Below are 22,545 nucleotides of genomic sequence, written 5' to 3'. Positions count from 1 at the left end.
AAGCTTTTTGAGGGAAGAGGAATTTCAATCAGAAAATCTTAGGAGAAATATTCCAATAGCTCTGCTCATATTGTGGGCTGATGCATGCCATGTGTTGCACCATAACATTAACAGAATATTGCTTGAATTATATCACCCAGTGGTAAAGGCATTCCTTTATGAGAAGCCTATCAAGCAAAGTAATGATGTTCTGCTAGCTGGCTCATAATCCACAGCCTTAAGTAATAATACATATTTTGATTGTTGAAAAAGCAGTATTGCTTTTATTTGGGTATAAAACCTTCCTCCTAGTGCAAATTTGGTATTCTCAGCTGCTTGAAGACAGGTGCAGAGATGTATGTGTACACACTGGGGTCCCAAGGTGATGAAGGAGGTACTCAGCTGTTGTAACTCCAGTTTTACTCTCAGCTCAGGAACGTCTGACCTTGCTCTAATGTACGACAGTTAAGGTTGTGGCAGCAATGCTCCAGAAATTTTCACTCTTGTTACTCAATGTTTCATTCCTCAGCCCTACTGAGTAAGAACTGTGTGGGGGTGTAATTCTCTTTTGTAAATTGTGAGGCATCACCTTCACTGAAGTCACGTGTACAGCAGTTTATACAGGCATTCCTGGCTCAGCCTCAAAATCGCTGACTCTGATCCTCTTAGTTCTGTGCGAGTGCAACTGCGTGAAGCTGAAAGTCGGTGCAATTACCACTCCTCCTCTGCAAAGCCCATTAGCAAATTACTCAAATTGAAATGAGTATTCGGGAATGATTCCTTCCAGCCTCAGCCACTAAAATGTGTAGAAATACTTCCCTACACAGAAAGAACAGCAAGATTGGTGCTTCTATGCACCCACTCATCAGGGTATTGAGTTCTATTTTCCTTTACATACGCGGAGCTCCACCTCTTATTTTGACTCCATCTGAGTTCAGTTTCACTAAACTACTTTGTAAAGCAGAATGGAAGAAAAGAAACACCAGGAAGCAATTAATATAATTCAACAAGACTTTTAATAGCACATGAAATAATTGTGACAGAATAGAATGGTGCAGTTCATGAATGGTCCGTTCTGTGGTCAAAAGGCAGCCAGACCACCTGTGCCGATGATGAAAGGCACTGCATGTTACAAGGCCAAACGAAAATCTTTGTAGCAGAGTCCCGTTTGCAAATTCTGAAGCATTTCCGCTCCACCAGAAAGGACGTAGTACAAAACTAATAAGAATTTAAGGAGAGAATCAATCATATGAAACTGCTATTGATAGAAGATGAGGCATAACACGGAAGAAAGAGGTGTGGGCCCGGTTTTCAGAGGTGCTGAGCAAGGGTGGCTCCCGTTGATGCAATGGGTTTCACCATCTCTGAAAGCCAGCCCCAGCTGCGTGTCAGGATCTTGCCTCTTCACCTCCAAAGCTGTTGTGCGGCTCTTCAGGCTGCCTTAGAATGAGCCACAGTTTCCAAGGCGGGAGCCACGGCTGCTGCTGTAGGACCGCCTGCTGTAACAGCCCCCCATCCCTGAGGAGCCACCATACCCAAAGGAACCCCCAGATCCAAAGGAGCCCCCCATCCCTGACATGCCCCCAGATCCAAAGGAACCCCCAGATCCAAAGGAGCCCCCCATCCCCGACATGCCCCCAGATCCAAAGGAACCCCCAGATCCAAAGGAGCCCTCCATCCTCGACATGCCCCCAGATCCAAAGGAGCCCCCCATCCCGTAGGAGTTCCCAGATCCGTATGAGGTCAAAGCACCATACGGCTGGGGAAATGATGTTCCCACGATGCTCTCCTGAGAGCAGCTGCTAAGAGTTGGGCCTGGGAAAGTGAGGACAACTGGTGGGGCGTACACCACAGCTCTTGAGTCCCCACACGATACCACACAGGGCTCAAGGTTTCTGCTGTAGGCACATGGCTGTGTGCATGTCACCTCACCGGCAGGCAAGCAGTCAGAGCTAATGTCGTTCAACATCATTCTTGGGGAGCAGAGATGAAGCTGGGAAAGACAATGTGCAGTCAGGAAACCATTGCAGTCAGGAACCAAGAGGTTCCCACTATGATCCAGGTGCTCTTCATTCTTTTCCTCCAGCTGCTCATCAACCCCCAGTTCAACCCTGCCTCACACTCTCCATTTTCCCTGCTATTTCCTTCCTGATTGACCCCTTTTAAGGCTTCTCAGTTCTTCTTTTGTGTACCATCCACATCTCTTATTCTTCTGAATCTCTCAAAAAATATTGCTCTTTTCTCTGGGACTAAATTACTTGTTCCTTATACAATTACTTGCTCAGAAAAGTCTAATTCATTCTCTTTTCAAAGTAGACCTCCAGAAAGATTTGCCTGTAACTTCAGATAGTTTCCAGAGGAAAGGAATAGAATCTTCTTACTCTATTCTTCCCTTTTCCCCAGCTTTTCTAAGAATTGTTGCTAAATATACTCTTCTCTGTACCTCAGCTTCTCTAAAATCACTAGCATTTTGTAAGATAAAAAATAAGTAAGTTTTAAGTATTCTATAGCTACGAAGAAGTGCAATCAAGTTAGACTTACCCTGTTGTCCTGGAGGAATAAGTCAGTGGAGCTGGAAGAATAGAAGATTTCTTGGATCTCTACCCTTTTATACGCTTTCTTAGACAATAGGAAAAACATGAGGTCATCCACTGTTCACTAATTTTTTGTCACTTACTAAGAAGAAGATACTCTTCTAAGCCTTGTAATTGTTCTCATTTCAAGTCATAATTAGCGATCCATTTACAGACTTACTTTGACTGATGTGTGCCCCAAACCCAGCAGTTTCCTTGTGTCTCAAACTTAATGGAAAAAATCCTTTTGGCATCATTCAGGTTCTAGCTGAAACAGGAGTTGATCTCTCCGTTTGCTTCTCTTTAATGGCTTTAAGGAAGGTGGCTTACTGATGTGTCAGTCTCACCATTCATTTGTAAGCCTTAGATTTAGGTATAATGCCTCCCAAATGGAATTGTCCAACCCCACCTTGGATGTGGGGTCAGCATTCTTTGCAACCCCACCTGCATCTATTGACCAAATGGATGATACAGCATGATGAGAGCTCACAAATTATTCTTGAGCACTGGGCAGGACAAGGCCCTGCAAAAAGTCTTTCAAAACACAGATAAATGGGGTTGAAGTCACACATGACATCCTCTTTAAGCTCTGAGCCTTCTGAGTAATTTTACCCAAGTACGTATCAAAATTCATTTTGCTATGTTATGCTTAGAGCCTTGTGCTGAGGATGCCGGTGGAGCCGCTGAAAGGACATACCCAAAGATCACCAGGTCTTTTTGCTGCAAGGTGGATCTCAAACCTAAGAAGTGAGGTTGAACTTCAAAATTATGTCGCTTAGCAGCAGGGTCAGGCCATTCCTGAAAGCAGACTTGCAGACCTGATCTTTCTGGGGGCCCTTTCTTGGTAAATCATTAACAGCAGTCAATTGATTGCCATTGTAAAACCAGTGGAGTCACCAGAATGATATTACATCGGCTGTGCAATTTCAACACAATAGAAAGCCCAAATTTATTTTATGAGAGTCATATTGTGTAGGTCTCTGGATGGTTTACTAATTGGAAACTATGAAAATAATTACAGGTATTAAAGGAGTCACCCAGAAAAGATACCCAATAGTTTGGTAAGTGCTAGATATTTTATGGGATGTGAAGCATCCCTAGAGTTGCCTGCAAAAAGGTATAAAAGCAGGAACATCTTGGGAGTCTCCTGAAAACTTCTCCTGACTTACCTTTCGTGGTGCTCTAGGTGAGTTCGACTTAAGCTAATAATTTTATATCTGTCATGTCTCTGTAGTGATAGTTTAAAATGAGGAATCTTTCCTAGGTCTCTTCTGTGATATTAGCGAGGTAAGATGTCACAGTGAAATTGTATTTTTGACAGGAGACTCACTACAGTAACCTGTAGACAGTGGTTTTTGTTTAAAGACAGAATTTTAAGAATTACTTTATTTTTTCTTATGCCTTTCAAAACTTGAGATGTGACTATAAAGCTAAACCCTACTGAATAAACAAAGTCCTAGGCATCTCCACAGGGGCAAGAAGGGAGGAAGAAAAGGGATCACAGGAGAGAAAGGGTTGAGGGAGGACTAGAAAGCATGAACAAGGATCTAATTTGCCTACCTAACCCCATTGCTGTCATGTGTGTGATGGGCACCCATCAGCGCCGGCTGTGATGGTGTCCTGACTGCACGTTGTCTTTTCCAGCCTCAGCCCAAGCCCTGACAACAATGTACTGCAACGTCAGTTCCCGGTGCTTGCCCCCCAGTGAGGTGACAGCCCCACAGCCATACGTCTACACCAGCAGCCTTGAGCCCTGTGTGGTATCGTGTGGGGACTCAAGAGCTGTGGTGTATGCCCCACCAGTTGTCCTCACCTTACCGGGACCAAATCTCAACAGCTTCCCTCAGGAGAGCATCGTGGGAACATCGTTTCCCCAGCCGTATGGTGCCTTGACCTCATACGGATCTGGGAACTCCTACGGGATGGGGGGCTCCTTTGGATCTGGGGGTTCCTTTGGATCTGCGGGCATGTCGGGGACGGGAGGCTCCTTTGGATCTGGGGGTTCCTTTGGATCTGGGGGCATGTCAGGGATGGGGGGCTCCTTTGGATCTGGGGGTTCCTTTGGGTATGGTGGCTCCTCAGGGATGGGGGGCTGTTACAGCAGGCGGTCCTACAGCAGCAGCCGTGGCTCCCGCCTTGGAAACTGTGGCTCATTCTAAGGCAGCCTGAAGAGCCGCACAACAGCTTTGGAGGTGAAGAGGCAAGATCCTGACACGCAGCTGGGGCTGGCTTTCAGAGATGGTGAAACCCATTGCATCAACGGGAGCCACCCTTGCTCAGCACCTCTGAAAACCGGGCCCACACCTCTCGCACGTCTCTCTTTGTCTGTATTATTAGCGACAGCTTCTGTTAATCATCTCACAATGCTAGATCCCTGTTTTCACTGTGCCAATGAAAGAAAAAAGAAGTAATTTGCAAGGCCTGACACCAAGATTGTCAACAAAGCTGTGGAGAAGAACAACTGGTGGGAAATGGACTCTTCACAGGCAGTGAATGCTGTGCCCTTTTCTGGCACTGAGGAAGTGTCCTCTTTGTGTGTGCCACCTCATTCTGCAGTGTATCCTGTCTCACATTTGTATTAAAATCCTCCTGCATCATCAAATTTTGTTCAGCTTTTCTTTCTCCACAAGATAGTTTTGGTCCTATCCTTTCCACTAGCTCATTAGGCTCCTTAGAGCTGGTTACACAGCCTGTGAGCGCCAATGTGTTTTTAAGGTCATAAAATAATAATTGCTTAAGTAATAAAGGTGCTGTGAGAAGGATGGTTGAATGAAACATTAAAAATTTAAGCACACAAGGTTCAGCATTGCTTCTCCATAGGGCACAGAGGTTTCCGAAGCTGATGACCCAGTACTTTGTGCTGGTGTATGAACAGGTAACAAACAGAAGTCACCTACCACAAGCAATGCTCAGATCAGTCATTTTTCATCCGTGCAGCTGTTAGGTGTCAAATGAGGGATGAGGTTTAAAATGTCATATATACAAGACCTTTTCAGAAGAGGTCAGACTGAATATTATCTCTCCCTGCCTGATGGGGAAAAGTGTAGGAAAACCCCCAAAGTGTAAGGGATGAGACATGGTCAGTTGAAGATTGGAAATTTATAAGGTTTATGAGGAATTATCGTTGTTCCCTGGAGATGTCTGAGGTTTAGACAACTTAAATATGTTGGTGAGAGTGCCTGAAGAATGCAAACCAGCATAAAAATACAGTTCTCTGGGGACTGTGAATGGTAACCAAAGAAAATCATCCAAATAATCCCTACTTGATTCCTGAGATTTGTCACCTTGAACTTGCAGCATTAAATACCTGAAGATATTTAGAACATGCTTTTGACTATGGCCCCATCAAAGGGCTGTGTTTATATGACAGCATAATGTGCTTTCATATCGCAAGGGTGTGCAAGAGAGACTTTCATAATTTGTGAGTGACACCACACCAGAAATAACGTTTTGTGTTGCTGTTTTCCATAGTCAGTGCTGGGAGTGGGAATGCAGAGACTGATGGATGAGTCTCCAGAAGTCTCTTGAACGCTAAAGATGTATTAAAACCTGGCTTTGCTCCATTCGGTGCTGGAAAACATACGAGGGAGACCAGGAACCAAAGAAAGATTTGTAATTTTTTTTTTATATTTCATGTTGAACTACAGAATTGTTCATGTTTGGAAAGTCAATAAGGATGAACTGAACCACAGGGACTATTAGAAGAGCCAGCATACAGAATGTCCCTGTCATAGATTCCTGGTCCCATTCTGAAAAATCTAACTTTTATCTCTTTGCTAAAACTGAAGTGAAAATGGTAATAAGAAAAATTTTAATGGACAGCTTTTCTGGAGACAGACAAAAAATGCATTTAGAGGGTACTCACACAATCAAGTAATTGCTTAAGTTTCCCATGTTTAAAGAAGTTTGTCTTTAATGATTGCAGGCAAGAAACTCATCAGCTCCAAGCAAAATGTTAATTTGACTGAAGAAACAGGCTCAATTTGAAAACAGTTAGCTAATTTGTTTGCAATTATTATATCGCTTCGCAGTTAGGAGCTAAGGTAATCATCACACATCGTCAGGGAGCAGAATTCCAGTTCAGTAGCATGAATCCTGGAATATGTCACAGGGTAAAAAGTTTTGCACTGCCCAAATTCCTGCTCTTAGCTAAAGGGGCCTTTTAAAGGCTTAAGATGGAAGGTTTTCATCTGTCATCTGGCTTTATGGATATGTTTCATAATCAAAGTGGTTTGCAGGTGAAAGGGTGAAGGAGAAAACATTAGGCAAACGTAGTGATGCAGCGTAGCTTTAATGACAGGGAAGCACAGGGTACATTTGGTGAAGACAGTCCTGCAGAACACAGAGGATGTTTCCCAGGGCTTTGGGAAGTGATGCAGCTCCATGTGTGCCAGCAAAGTCAATCGCTTGGCCATCACCAGGTTGCAGCTTCCCCCGCGAGCTCAGCACACACCAGGGATGCTGGAGCCGGACACGTTGCCCCTTCAGAAATAACCGGAGCTACAGCTTCCTCCGCCAAACCTCCTGGAAGAAGAGTAGCTCCCACCGCTCAGGCAGCTCCCCCCACCAAAGGAACGGCCTCCTCCATAGGAGCCCCCACCATACGAGCTGCCTCCTCCGCAGGAACCCCCAAAGCCACCGCCGTAGGAGCCGGAGCCAAAGGACCTTCCGCCTCTGTACGAGCTCCCAAATGACCTGCCTCCAGAGCCCCCAGAGCCAAACGAACTACCCCCTCCATACGAGCCCCCCATCCCCATGGAACTGCTGCCCCCATATGAGCCCCCCATCCCCATGGAACTGCTTCCTCCATAGGAACCCCCTGCACCAAACGAGCCCCCTGATTCAATAGAGCCCATTGGCCCTGAAGACCCCCCAATGGGCGATGGGAACGAGGTGCCCACAAAGCTCTCCTGTGGGCAGGAGGTGAGGATGGGGCCTGGGAAGGTGATGACCACGGGTGGTGCGTAGACCACGGCACGGGAGTCCCCGCAGGAGGTGACGCAGGGCTGGCTCCAGGCGTTGGCGCACGGCTCTGGGCAGGTCACCTCGCAGGGCGAGTAGCATCCACTGCTCATGAGCTGTCCTCCTGAAGACATCCTCTGTGGTGTAGGTAAACCTGCAGCAGGAGATAAAGTGAAGTACCATGCTCAAATCCAGGATGGAAAAAAGCTTGCTCTGCTGTCTTTTGCAAGCGTGAAAAAGGGCAGAAAAAGTGTTTAGGAAGATTCAGGTTTCTCTCTCTTAGGCATTTGTCTGAACGCATGTGTGCTAACACCTAGTACTTCCCAAAGCACTTTCTGCTGCTCTAGAGATACTGGTAATCACCAAGAGCAAAGCCAGACTCCGTGTGTCTTTGGAATTAGCTCATTTTCAAGATTTTGTTGGATTATAACATACACATATATATATAGTATAACATATATATAACAGCTTTGGAGCTAACTGACAATATTGAATTCTTCCAAGTGCCTGAGAAAATCCAGTCTCATAACTCATCAACCGTGTCTACAATGGCATACGTTTAAATGACTATAAAAATTAATGTAAGACAAAAGGCAAACAGCATTGCTTAACACCACACTTTCTGCAGAAGACTAAGTCCACAGTTAAATACTGAAAATATTTTCCTAATGGTTTGTATAGAGAATGAAGGAGATCCAACTCACCAGGTCTGGAGAAGTGCAGATGCAGAGCTGCCGCTGATGAAACCGAAGCGTTCAGAGCGCTTTTATATACCTCTTCAGACCACCAGTGGAATGTGAGCCGTGCTTTGTGCAAGAGCTTCCTACGCGTTGCCAAACTATGTTTTGCTGTATGGATTATTTCTTTAATTGTTCTAATTGTTCCCTTAAGTGATGTGATCACAACTTTATTCTTCATTCCAAATCACGTTACAAGCATCACACACCTTACATTTTATTTTATACTCCGACCCTGACAAAGTCACCTAACAGCTGATATTGTCCTTGGCCCTCTCTGGAGTTAAAACTGGAATGAGTATAGATGCATGTGAGGGTCATATTGAACTGATAAATGGATTTAGTACACAATATTCCACTTTTCTCCTTCAAAATCTGGATTGCAAATGACTGGGTGGTTGATAGAAGTACTATCGCTTGCCAGTCACACTGAAATACGAGAAACAGCAGCAGTGCTCAGGGTTCTTCATTTAAATTGATATTCCCCAACCCAACCGTAGGAAACCAAAAAGATTCACATTACCTGAGGAGTTAACGAAGAATTGCTGACTAGCAAAATCGTCACATCAAAGGCTGCCCACTGATGCCTGACAGGACTCGTTCGCATTCTGATGCAAGATCTTAACCATCTAAGCTCCCTGTGCTCTGTTCTCTAACTGGGCTTGAAAACACCAGAAATCTGCTGATAGAAATGACATAAACATTAAGCATAAATGTTATAATGATACAAACTTTAAACGTAGAATGGTAAGCGGAACAGGTTGAAACCCCAACCATTTAGATACAGATAAGCTGCAGCTGCTTTCCTCCCACAGCTATGACTGGGGGTCAAAATCTACAATTACTTTAGTTTACTTTGGTTCAAAACATTTAAGTTGGGTGTTTGATATTGCTGGCACTAATGCACGTGATGTTTCTCTGCTATAACCCCACAAAAATAATGATCCCATCTAATGTTCTCACTGTATTTCTGGTTATTGATAAAGGAAATTTTACTTGCAAATATCTCTTCCTATTTATGCACTTGTATTTCTGTCTCCTAATGTATGAGATTTCTAAGTACTAGTCCGGGAATGCTGCTGTGGCTTTCTTGAAAAAAATAGTCCTTGCCATTCTTAAGATGCTTGTATTTTGGCTTATCACATGTTATCGCACGGTACTTCCTTGCACTTGGACGACAGTGGCCATGTGATTAAGCACTTCTGTAATCAGTTACTTGGGTGGATGTTAAACAGGCAGAAAAAATTACCCCTCCCACGTGAGGAGCTCTAAAGATTAAATTTGCAGTTTTCCCAACTCTGTGCAATCCTGAATTTAAATGGAGTCTTCTGCAGAACAGAAAATATTTCTCCCGACACAGCCAAACTGCTGTTTTTATCTTGCTTAAGGAAAAGACTGATGCCTTTACCTTGCTAAGCAAAAAGAGCTCAGTTCACCACCATTGCAATTCAAATGAGGTCAGGAGATGGCACTAGTCATAAAATGGATATAAAAACTATTTAAGGATTAAAATAAGATCAAGGGTGTGTTGCGGATATTGTATGATGTGCAGCTGATTTACTAATCATTATCAGTGATCAAAACAATTATTACAATTAGAAGTAGCTTATACAGCAGAATGTTTTGCTGGGTAACTATTATGCTCCATGTACAAAAGTGCATTGCATGTTGTGGCAGCGGTCTGAAGGGGAATATAAAAGCCCTGCAGTTCCTGCGGCTTCACCAACAACTTCTCTTCAGTCTGGTGTTCTCTGTGAGCCTGGTGAGTACCCTTTCTTTAAGCTCCTTTGCATTAACTGGGGTGTTGCCATCCATGTTAAATTTGGGAATGAATTCGATGCCAGTCCACCACAATGGTCATCAATAAGAGTTTTGTTTTATTTCTTAGGCAGAGAAGATTTTTGTAGCATTCAGCAGTAACCATTGGTAGATGCAGGTCTTAGCATATGAGGCTGCGTTCTTCCAAACCACAAAGGGAAAGTGTCAATTAAATCCTGTTAATTTGATAAGGAGGTTACAACTTAATAACTTACAGCTAGGTATTTATTGTTATTATTATTATTATTATTAGTAGTAGTAGTAGTAGTAGTATACACACAGAGAAACATGTATGCATATGGCAAGAACCACTGATGATTTCCATTTACAAATACAGGGTCTGTCAAACCTGTTGCCCAAAGAACCCGATAGCTGAGAGAAATAAATTAGTGATTTGTCCTTGGCAGAACTAGAGATTGTTGGTGGAAGACAATAAGATACACGCTCAGAAGGAAGGCAGGCTAAAGATGCTTTAGAAAGGGATATGCCCTACTGGCAGCTACACTGGTCTGCAAGAGAAGCTGCGTTTTTTTCTGAATTATTTAGCTTTAACCATGATATTTCAGTCTGGAGTAAAGCAAGATATTTCCACAAGATGACTACTCACATTTATAAGAAAATAATCCCTTCTGTCAGGAAAGAAACAGCTTGTATTGTCATGGTGATTGCGTAAAGGATCGGGGCTGCATGTATATTTTACTTTTACTCCTTAACCTGTGATGCAGGTTTACCTACACCACAGAGGATGTCTTCAGGAGGACAGCTCATGAGCAGTGGATGCTCCTCACCCTGCGAGGTGACCTGCCCAGAGCCGTGCGCCAACGCCTGGAGCCAGCCCTGCGTCACCTCCTGCGGGGACTCCCGTGCCGTGGTCTACCCGCCGCCTGTGGTCATCACCTTCCCAGGCCCCATCCTCACCTCCTGCCCACAGGAGAGCTTTGTGGGCACCTCGTTCCCATCGCCCATTGGGGGGTCTTCAGGGCCAATGGGCTCTATTGAATCAGGGGGCTCGTTTGGTGCAGGGGGTTCCTATGGAGGAAGCAGTTCCATGGGGATGGGGGGCTCATATGGGGGCAGCAGTTCCATGGGGATGGGGGGCTCGTATGGAGGGGGTAGTTCGTTTGGCTCTGGGGGCTCTGGAGGCAGGTCATTTGGGAGCTCGTACAGAGGCGGAAGGTCCTTTGGCTCCGGCTCCTACGGCGGTGGCTTTGGGGGTTCCTGCGGAGGAGGCAGCTCGTATGGTGGGGGCTCCTATGGAGGAGGCCGTTCCTTTGGTGGGGGGAGCTGCCTGAGCGGTGGGAGCTACTCTTCTTCCAGGAGGTTTGGCGGAGGAAGCTGTAGCTCCGGTTATTTCTGAAGGGGCAACGTGTCCGGCTCCAGCATCCCTGGTGTGTGCTGAGCTCGCGGGGGAAGCTGCAACCTGGTGATGGCCAAGCGATTGACTTTGCTGGCACACATGGAGCTGCATCGCTTCCCAAAGCCCTGGGAAACATCCTCTGTGTTCTGCGGGACTGTCTTCACCAAATGTACCCTGTGCTTCCCTGTCATTAAAGCTATGCTGCATTCATACTTAACCTTCTATGTTTTTTGGTTGTTGTTTTTTTTTTTTTTTTCATTTTAACTCACGTTTTCAAGTGATCTTTTGGGTAATTCTGCAATAACCTTGAGAAACCCGTGAGTGTCCTGGGGAAGAATCAGGCCCCTTTACTGCACTGTAACATTGTGTGTAATGGGGGGGACATAAATTTTTCCCCACATCCTTTAGCTTTTGTTCGTGCTGTCACGTAGCATAGCATCAAACTAGTAAATCCGCTGATGCCTTCCTAGAAATACAACCTAGCGGCAGACATGCTCCTCTTGAAAGCAGGAGCATACATTATCAGTTTTAAGTAATTGTAATGTAATAAATCTTTCACGTGAAGGGCTCTGGTTTTTAGATTTTTCTTAAAGAAACACTGAGTATTTAGATCTGCGTGCACACACGTCCTTTAGCTCTCTCTTGACTTAGTGCTCCCCGCTCCTTTTAATTTTTATGAAGATACTATGCTGCAAGGACATGACTCATCCTTAGAATCTGGTTGGACGGCTCTGCTGACTAACGTGAAGGACATAGATATGTGTGCCTATGAGACCCAAATGTGAATAATACAAAAGACAAAACCAGAGATACAGAAATAATAAATATGATTTGCTGCTGTCTCATCCATGTCTCCAAAAGTCTGGAAAAGCAACGGTGAGGAAGGCAAAAGCACTGAGTCCCACAGGCTTCACTTGCCCAGTGAAAGCAACAGTGGAAAATGAATCACAGGTCTCTACCCAGATTTTATGATCATGGGAAGAAACTCTTTTGATGCCAGAAGTAGCTACACTAGCTAAGTTGAAGCTAGGTCTACTGCATTTATATGAACTGTAGGCAGTTTTAATGTCAATACAGACATAACTGTACAATTTATTATGTAATTGTATAGCTCTATTACTTTTTTTAAAATCTAATCAGAAATCTTGCAAAACCTTATTTTCTTCTGGCATGTGTCCGCATGGGTTTTCCTTCTCCGCTGTTTGTGCTGTTCTATCAATTGGAAGAAAAACAGGGAAGCGACAGGTTTTGAGACTAGGTGCTGGTTCTGTACCATACCTTAAGGCACAACAGATATTTTGTATTCTTGTGCCTACAGATTTTTTGGCCAGGAGGGATATTCTGGACAATACAAACCAGAAAATATTACCCAGTTCTTTCTCTCTATTCAATAATTTCTCTTTAAACTCTCGTACACCTTTTGACTGAACACCGACTTGATTTAAAGTCAGTACGGAATCACTCATCTCAGCCAAATTATTCCAGTGCTTAATTATACTTATAATTAAATGCTTGCATGTTCTTCCTTCTCTAATTACTGTCTTTCCTAATTAGAGAAATCTCTCCCTCCCTTGCAGTTACTTGCATTTGTTTAATTCTCTTCTTGGTCTTATTTCACAGAACCTCTCCAGCACATTTGATTTATTTATTTTAGAGAGGCTCATAAGAAGGGATGTAAAATCGTAAAGCATTACTTCAAGAAGAAAAGCAATAAAATCCCCATTATTCAGTGGAAATCAGGAGATGAAGTCATTTTATATTACAACAAAGAAGACAGATTACTTTTAGGGGAAAAAAACCCCAAACACTCCACTTTCCAGCTGCTGGAGCAGCTAGGTGTTGACAGATTTATAAGTGAGGTGATGGAATCCCGGTACTGAAAATTTTTAGCAGCTTAGACAAAGCTTTTCCAGCAATAATTCAGGAGGGCTTTGGGCAACCTCACCAGTTCTCTTCCACAATGATTTCCCATAATTCTGTTTTTACTCAAATGATTTTTTAATTGCATTCTTAAATGCAAAAATGCCTTGCATCGCTCAGCAATGTTTTAGAAGAATGCTCACCTCCTCAAGCAATTCTTATTCATTTAATTTACCTGTTCACAACAGTATTTGCTGCTTCAGCAGTTTGGAGTCTGAAATCCTTTTACCAACAGCAATTGTACAATTACTTCCTTATCACTGATTTTATACGTGTGAATAAATAGGTGTATGTGAGAGAATAAATGCATGTATGCATGGGAAAGTTGGGCTCCCTCAAAAGCTCCCTCTGGAGCTGCTTTGGGTGAGTGAACTCCTGCCAGAAAGGTGAGCGTGGATATTCCTGCAGCCCTGCTCTTGCTATGGGGCTTGGTGGGAAATGCCTGCATCAGAAACATAGCGAAGGATGAACCTCTGAGGCTGGAAATGCCAAATACAAGGCAAAAGCTACGGGAGGCTGCTGCCATGTGAGCTGAGCGTTAGCCAGAGTGCAGGAGGAGTCGCAGCAAAAATTGCCTGGCAGGGTCAGCATTGATCAGTGGAGCTGGGGATGAATGCCAGTCACTCCATGATTTTCCAAAGCTCCCAGAGGTTGACGCGTTAGGGTTGCATCTGGAAGAACAGCTCCTGAGAGATGCTATTCAAATCCCCTGCGTACCTCCAGAGCAGTGGGTAAAAGTTAGTTGTGTCACGCCAGCCGGGGAGCGGTTCGCTTGTCACCATGATCCTGGGACCTGCCAGCCCAGGCAAAGTGTACATACACACATCGAACAGTTTCTGGGTTCTTTCCCCCTCCCTCATTTCCATGCATATACAACATTTTTGCTTATTATTGTTGCAACATCCATGCTATCAATTATCTCTTGGAAGCAGAGTGATTTGGAGGATCCTCTAGGCAAGAACACTTACTGGAAATGTTCCGAGGAAATGCTTTGAGATAGTTTTGCAAACAGCCACTAATGTTTTATATATGCAAAGTACTGTGGTGCTATGATGTTAATAACAGGCTGCCAGTATTAAACTCCACAGTATTGAATCATAGCGTCACTTTAAAATATATATGTCAGGGCCACCCACGTGATTCTCTGAATCAGGCAATGAGGAATTTGGAGCCCTTTGTTTTTTGGTTTTTTTTTTTTTTTTGATTAAAAGCCAGCTATGCATTTGTTATCCTAATCATACTATTTAAAATAAGTTGGCCAAATATTCACCTTTCCAAATCAGGGTATATTTGCTGATTTAAATAGTATTATATTTGTATCACCTGAGGGGGCTGGGTCTGTGTTTCAAACATGGCATGAATTGCTGCTTCATCACAGCAGGTCAAGTTGGGCACAAAGTGATGCTGTAACTCATGGTCCTCTGTATCACTGAACCCCTCCAGAGCAATCTTATGGAAATCAGTTGCTCCTCTTTTCCTTGGCCCACCTGCATGGGGAATGTTGAGCTTCATTTGTTCTGCCAGACATTGCTCACTTACCTGGAGTTCCCCGCAGCACCTTCTTCACACTCAAAAGCATTTTTTGGATGCAGCTGTGACCATAACCACTGGGAAAGGGACTGGGGGTAGAGTGATTTATTCCAAACCAGACTGAGCAATGCCTACATCCCTCTCACCATCCCACTTTAACCAAAATGAGCTTTCTCTTCTTTTGTTTCTTCCTGGGCTTGGCTAGGAAACGTATTCCAGAGGAGGAGACCTCTCATGCTAAACTGGGGCTACGACTGCTGCATATATGCTTGCTCTGTTCTAAGTTCTTGCCATGGAAAAGGCTCAAACATCAAATGAGGAGCCACCATGGGCAATGCTGCACTCTGCTAGGAGTGTCTCTCCGAGACAGTTCTGACACTACAGTCATGCCATGACTACAGTTTCTGTAAACACGTCCTAACAAGCTTTAAACTAGCAAGCACATTTACTACTAATACTAGGTTAGGCTCTTATGTGTTCTTGGAGGTTATGATGTTAGGCAAGAAAAACAAAGCCCTGTTTTCTAAGGACCTGCGAGGATATGTCCTGCAGAGCCTCTGGCCAGCTGCAGCAGTGTCAGGGCTCCGGTGGCCGGAGCTCCGTCCTCCTGGCTGCTTTCACACTGTCACAGCTGCAAGAACGAGTTTGGTGCTTAAAATCATGAAATGAAAGGAATCCGGGAATGGGACTGTGCAAGTCACGTGCTGGTGAGAATAGGATAATCAACACAAACAGTAAGCAAAACAATTACTGTAATTACACGTCAAATTTTGTTTGGGGAGTAATGGAAACTAATGCACAAATATGACGTTATTTTCTTGCATCAGCCTGGTGGTCCAGGAAGGTATATAAAACCATTCATGATTCAGAAACCTTTCAGCAGGTTCGCTTGGCTTCTCCTCGGTGAACTGAGTAAGTTGGATTCTGATATAACTTCTTCCTAGGAAAAAAAAAAAAAAGTATCACTTTTGAAATTTTGCATTTACTTCAGGGGTGAGTTTTGGATTAATATTCTGCAATTCTGTACAATGTTCAGGAGTTTATTTTCATGAAAGACTCATTTGCTAATTATTCATTCAGAGGCACTAATGGATTGAGGTTTAAAAATACATTTGAAATCTAGATAGTTTTAAAGATGTCTACTTCCATTACATTATGGAAATTTAGCACATATAGGCTTTAAGTAGCCTTGAAATATCTTAGCTGGGAGTATACATCTAGCACTGTTGTTCTGACCTTGTGGCTTCCAATTTTTATCTGATTTTGGGACCTCTCGGGCACTCATTCTCAGTCTGAACGACCAGGGCTTTGCTAAATCATCTGTCCGTACAGCTATGCAGAAGAAATGGGAACCCAGAAAATGTCTACTTAAGGTGCATATTCCTTGGGAAGTTGCTTTGGGTGTTTTCATTCTGTTTATGCAAAGCAGTAATCTTAGGCCAGCATTCAACAGGCTGTGTAAGAATATATTATCCACTATAAATGTTTTGTATTATGTGTTTGGGTCTGTTTTACAGCTATTTTCTCTGGCTTGCTTTCTGCTGAGGGATTTGCAGGTCAAGTCAAGAACACAGAGTTAATAGATGTAGTAGAATGAAGGGGTGGGAACCTGAAGAGAGTGTCTGGATTAGGGTTTAAGGTCAGGAGAAGTTTAGGTGAGTAATGGGTATTTTGTCATTGTGTCTAAAAAAACAAAAGAAAAAAAAAAACTGGAAAAAAATTGCTTGAGTCAAACTGTGGCCCCACCCAGGCTTTTCTAATATGCCGCTCAGTTAGACAGAAAATAAGTAATTGCCTTGGCTGAAACCAAAATATTCCATTTAATCTGAAACAACAGATTAACTAGCTCCTTCATTTGGTGCTTTGGTTTGGAATGTGGATAAGTTTGAAATGACATCCTGAAATGGAGTTTTGTTTTTTCAAATTACCTCCCCGCCCTTCACTTTTTTTCAAAAGAAAGAAAGAAAGAAGGTGTAGAATTCAGCCCAGGTTTGTGAACAGTTTTATTCTCTCTGAAATTTAAATTCAGGAGACCTGGTTTCAGCTTTTTCTTTGCAACCTTGCAAAAGGCTCTTTGATTTTCCAAGCGAGCTTGGTACTAAATACGCTGTATCAAAGCCATCTGTTACAAATTCACTGCGCTAAAAACACCGTACTTGGTGCCCTTGTGGGATTGCCTCATCACATATAATATAGGGATTATATACCTCTCTCTGCTTTTTGTCTGCTTAGCCCAGAGAATATGTAAATTTGCTACAGTATTACCTCTCATGTATTTTCCATTTCTGCAATGGTTCGTGATGTGTTACCCTAATTTTACTGAACTCCACCTCTGGAGCCCAAATTACATAGAAGAAAGCAGTTGTTATTGAATCAGCAGCCCCAGAGAGGTTGTTTCTTGTCTGCAGGAAGGAACTGGGCTCTGAAAGGCCACGGAGAAGATCAGAGCAATGGGTACGAACCTATCTGCCAACTTGTGTCTCTTCAGGGCTCATCTTAGTTTAGCTCAAGTGTTGACCCTGTTCTTCTGGGTCCTTTGGGTTTATATTTGCTCCTTCCCATACCTTGCAGGCCTACAGCACAGCTAAAAGATGTCCTGTGAGAAAACTCTGTGCACCGAGCCATGCTCTGTCCCATGCGATGCAAAATGCCCTGAGCCCCGTGCCGCTGCCTGCAACGAGCCCTGCGTCATCGCCTGCCCGGACTCCCGCGTGATTATATTCCCACCTCCTGTGGTCGTGACCCTCCCAGGACCCATCCTCACCACCTACCCACAGGAAACTATCGTGGGCTCCACGGAGTCAGCTGAGCTGGCCGGCACTTTGGAGTCGGCTGTGGGGATCACTTCAGGGCAGAAGGGCATCGAGTGCTTGGAGCCTTGCATCGATCGGTGTGCCCCACAGTTAGCTACGAAGTGTGAGCCCCAGTGCATTACTCAGTGTGCTCCTCCATGTGCTCCTCCATGCGCTGCCCCGTGCGCTCCCACATGTGCCCCCACATGTGCTCCCCAGTGCGTTGCTCAGTGTGCTCCTCCATGCGCTCCTCCATGCGCTCCCCCGTGCGCTCCCCAGTGCACTCCCCAGTGCGTGCCCGAGCGCTCCTACACCTATTCCACCCGCTGGAAGCATCCTTGCCAGAGGAGCTTTTGCAAGAAGGTCTAATCAGCTTAAAACAAAGAACAGGCACGGAAAAAGAACAAGCAAAGAAGTGAAAGAATATGGCACGTGATTTACAGGCATGGCTACTGGAAAGGGAACCACCCCTGAAACCCAGGACCCTTATGTTTAATTCCTATAGAGTGCTTTAGCTTAGATTAATGCTTTCTTTATTCTTGTGGCTTTGCATCTTATGTCTGCGCTTTTAACTTTCTCTACCCAATTTGACATTGACCACGGTTATAAAACAAAGCACACATAGGGATTTGAATGTCAGACTCAGCAAGAATAAGGAAAGTGAACACCTTGATGAAATGCATCACACTGGAGTGGGTGATTGGTTTTAGCTTTTCTTGTCTCTAGAAATATACTCTTTCTAGTCTGCATTATTCTTTCTGCAAATGTTTACTCCACTTTGCATTTACATTAAAATGCTTCTGCATCAAACCGTTGGCCTTCTGAATCCTCTTTTTCCTCTGCTACTTATTTGCCATGCTCTCTTGGTGACACTCAGCCTTATATAGAGGAACAGAAGAGACTCTTCCTGGACCACTCATAACTTGATGTCCAGGTAAAATGAAGGATTTGGTTTTGCTCTCCAGGCCCCTGTGCAAAAATGAGATGTCAGTCGTATAATGCAGGCTGCCGTCTGGAAACCAGTGAGCAGAAGTCCTATTCATAGAGAAATGTGGTTCTGCACTTTCTAAGTATACACTTCTAGATTATACCAAAATGTATATATTTAAAATGTCCTTTGTAACTTGTAACCAGTTCTATTTGGAAGCCTTCTTTTCCATAAACAAACTGAACTGAGCAAGATTCAAGATACTCTTCGTATTCCTGCATCAAAACTTTCGCAGCTTGCTTTTGCAAAGAATTCTTTTTCACATGTAAGTGTTAACAGCCACGTGTGGAGCTGGAGTACCAGTTCCTTAGGTGCTCCTGGATGCTCTGGTCAAAGCCCCAGGTACCTACATCTGCCTGGCTGGTGCCAGCAGTGAATCCCTTTAGGCAGATGCCGTTTAGGACATCACATATGTCCTGCTCATGACAAGCAATTTGAGATGCTGTTTTTATACTAAAGATTACGTTAATTTCATTCTTCCATAATGGCTACGTACATGTGTTTGCTTATTTAAGTCACGGTCTTTTGGTGCCTAGGAAATACCATGTCATTCTTGCAATTATACCCACCCAGAAATAACCCAAGACTTCCACAGAACAAAGGGAGTCAGGGTGCTTCACAAACACATTCTGATGTATTACACATGTAAAGTGGTATGTTAATAGAATGTTAATAGTATATTACTTGGGTTACATTCCCCAAGACTCTGTAATAACTGATTTGGAAAAAAAAGGTCATGATTTCACACGTGTTTATCTCCATATCTTCTCAGGATATTTTTTTTTTCTAGTAAACTGATGATTTTCACTATGAAGTTGCTTTTCTTTTGTTTCATGATGATACCTTTCATGTCAATGATCAAAACATAGGGCTGTTTCCACTCAGCCCAAGTTTAAGAGAGGGGCTGACAAAATACTTTTGGACCCCTCAGTTCACTGTCCAGGTGATCACATTTTAAAACAATCAGGTTTTTTTTAACATTAAAAAAAAAAAAAAAAAAAGAAGCAGTTTTAATCCCTCCATTGAGTAGAGTTTGTTAGTTCAAAGGGCTACTTTGGCCCAGCAGCCTAAGTGTTTTTATCATGCAAAGCACTCAATAGCAACCCTGTCAAGCCCCAGGCTATCAGGCTAGAAAAAACGTAATGCTGCACATTCACAGCTAGCAACATTGTCCCCCCAGCTCCCCAACACAATCCCAACTAATCCTAGAGGTTAAACAAATCAGATGTCTGAGAAGAGAAGGAAACACAGGAAAACAGGGAAACCTGAGCAATAAAGCAGCTCCAGATAAACCACCCAAGCTACCATTGCAAAGATGCTGGGCAACAGCCAGGAATCTGTCTTCCCAAGGCTGGCAAGGTCTGATGGGGCAATTAATGCATGTCACCATCACAGGATCTGAAGATTCTCTTTATTCCCAGTTCCCTTCCCAGCCGGGGAAATGTGCTCTGGGGGAGGCTGGTCCCTCCTGAGGGGACAAGGTGAGGTTGATGGGGCTGCAGGGTGCAGCAGGGATGCAGGTGCGGTTGCCCAGCTCCATGCTGCTGCCCTCCTGTGGAACCAGCTTGGGCTGACTCAGACTGTGATGGGAAGGCAGCTCAGCAGGGACCGCAAAACCTACGGACGGGTCTAGGTGGGTGCTCCAGGCAGGTCTAGGTGGGTGCCCCTGGCAGGTCTAGGTGGGTGCTCCAGGCAGGTCTAGGTGGGTGCTCCAGGCAGGGCTAAGTGCATGGGCCCAGCCAGGGTTATCATGAACCAGCCATGCAAGTGACCTGGGTTGGTCTCCAGAGCCCTTGCTGCTGATCACATGCCCAGGAGAGCTGCTGTTATGCCACGGCCTCTGCAAAGTCTTCATCAATGCCTGTCAATGAAGATCAGCCCAGTGATAAGCCTGCCCCAGTCCATTCCCTTAATCTCTTTTTCTGTTTACACTGTGAGACAGCTCCGAGTCTGCTGCCTGTCACTTTCCCAGCTGCTCTGCTTTTCATCACTTTTTGCCATCGCTAATTTTTTATAGGATGTAGGTAGTTATGATGTCACTTTTTATAAAAAAGATAATCGCTGCCCTAAAGCTAAATGACTTGCTTCCACAGAGAAGCTTGGATTAGGCTCAGCTATTGCTATCTTTTGAAAGATCTAACATGAATTATAGTATTTCCTAAACACTACAGCTAAGTTTTAATGTTTGGCAACCCTGATATAAATGAAATACCAGACAGTTTTGGCCTGGTAGCTAGAAAAAAATAGAGAAGGAGATAAAAAAATATCATTGGGAGGAGAATTGATTTGTATTTACAGTTGAGGGACACTCAGTAAGGAGCAAACTTTCAAACCAGCTTATTCAGTATGAAATCTTTGGAAAGTCTGGGCCCCGTGGATCTGTGTGGGGCCCCACAAAAACCCCATGGGGTGAGGGCAGAAGTCTTCATCTTCCTGTCCCTCCTCTTCAGGGTTACCTTGCTCTGAGCAATGCATTTGGTCACCCATGCCTATGGTTATGCTTTAGAACAACTGTAATAAAATGCAATACAAAGGCAAATACTCTGAAGGTATTAAAAAAACTGACAAGTATCAACAATTATTCCATTCTGAGCAAGCAACATTTTCAAAGCAGTTAGGAATGTTTCACCACGCATTTGGGCAAGCATAGTGCTCACAGTGCTGTAACCCTCATCAAGATTTAATCTTTGCCCATGAATCAGCCCTGCAAATCTTCCAGGCAATACCCTTCAGTTTCCAAAACTTGAGTCAGTAAGACATGCTAATAAACCACAAGATATTATTTTGCAAAGGTAATGCAGAAGAGGTAGATCCTCCCATGGTGCAAGTCACCATTCCCTCCCTGTAACAATTCTGTGCCAGACTACAACAATCGGCAGGCGCCGAAGCGGCATAAGCAATAGATGCCGAATAAGCAAGCCAGACAGACCTAGCTTGAAAATACTCTTTTGAACATACAGATCTGGAGCTCAACACCGTCCAAAAGCATAGATAACCACAACACATCCCATACATGCAGATCATATGGACAGAGAAAAAGGCATGGTGTCCTTTATATGGAGAAGCCAGGATGGTGACAAAGCTTGTGGTGATGGTGGCTGCGCTTCATCAGAAAAGGTTAGGATGGAGCTCTGTGCCCTGGAATTACTCATCACTCCTCACCGTAAAAAATATTTGTGTTTCTGCCCTTAATCTGCTCATGTTTTTCCTCTTTGTTGACCAGCTTGATGCCAGTGTGTCAAAATGATTGGTAGATTATGGTGAGTCACTATGGAAATCCCTGGAGCAACAGCCTGGGAAAGTCTTGCTTGCTCAGAACAGGCATTTTGGGAGATGTTAACAGCGATGGTTCTCTGACTGCAGTGGTGTGCGGGGTTATTACCATCCTAGTAATTGTTGGAGTGAGACGCCCCAGTGTTGACTAATCATTCCTCTCTAAAACATAACTCTGGTGATGTTTCCCCAAGGAGGTCATGACTGAAAGCCTTAGAATTGATGGTCACGTTGTTAATTAAACCAAAACGTTTTTACTTTTTTTTTTTTTTTGAGGGCTTTTTTTCATCACCATGGGCCAAGCCCTCACCTGGGGATGCAGCTGAGCGTGTGGCAGCAGCCAGTGCTGGTGTGAAAGAAGCTGCCCTGTGGATAGCTGCTGCCTGTGAGATGCTCCAATATCATACTTGGTTTTGGTCTGGCACGTGTGGGAGGGTTGTGCCAGGGTGTTTGCTTCTCTGATGCCGTGGTGTTCCTAAAGGCGGGCTGGGAAACCCGTTTGGCTTCCCAGGAATGGGATGAGGAATGGGAAAGAGCTGAGAGACAGTCAGAGGCTGAAGGCTCCCCATAACGACAGCTTGGGTGACTCGATTCGATTCTAATTGATGGGTGTTTG

At 44.1% G+C, this 22,545-nt stretch overlaps 1 protein-coding gene across 1 annotated transcript; it reads left to right on the top strand.

Annotated features, from left to right (window-relative positions):
- Positions 1–10,315: 10,315 nt before the first annotated feature.
- On the top strand, positions 10,316–17,456 carry LOC308054924 (uncharacterized protein). The gene has a single exon (XM_080368388.1). The coding sequence runs from the start codon at positions 10,815–10,817 to the stop codon at positions 11,424–11,426; it is 612 nt and encodes a 203-aa protein (XP_080224514.1). The 5' UTR covers positions 10,316–10,814; the 3' UTR covers positions 11,427–17,456.
- The last annotated feature ends 5,089 nt before the right edge of the window (positions 17,457–22,545 follow it).

This window comes from Falco punctatus, assembly GCF_963210335.1.
Source record: "Falco punctatus genome assembly, chromosome: 18".
Taxonomy (NCBI): domain Eukaryota; kingdom Metazoa; phylum Chordata; class Aves; order Falconiformes; family Falconidae; genus Falco; species Falco punctatus.
Note: the sequence above shows the minus strand (reverse complement) of the source record. Positions and strands in the feature narration are given on the sequence as shown.

Excerpts from the sequence above, each read along its gene's own strand:
- LOC308054924 (XM_080368388.1), top strand. The coding sequence starts at position 10,815 with ATGTCTTCAGGAGGACAGCTCATGAGCAGTGGATGCTCCTCACCCTGC.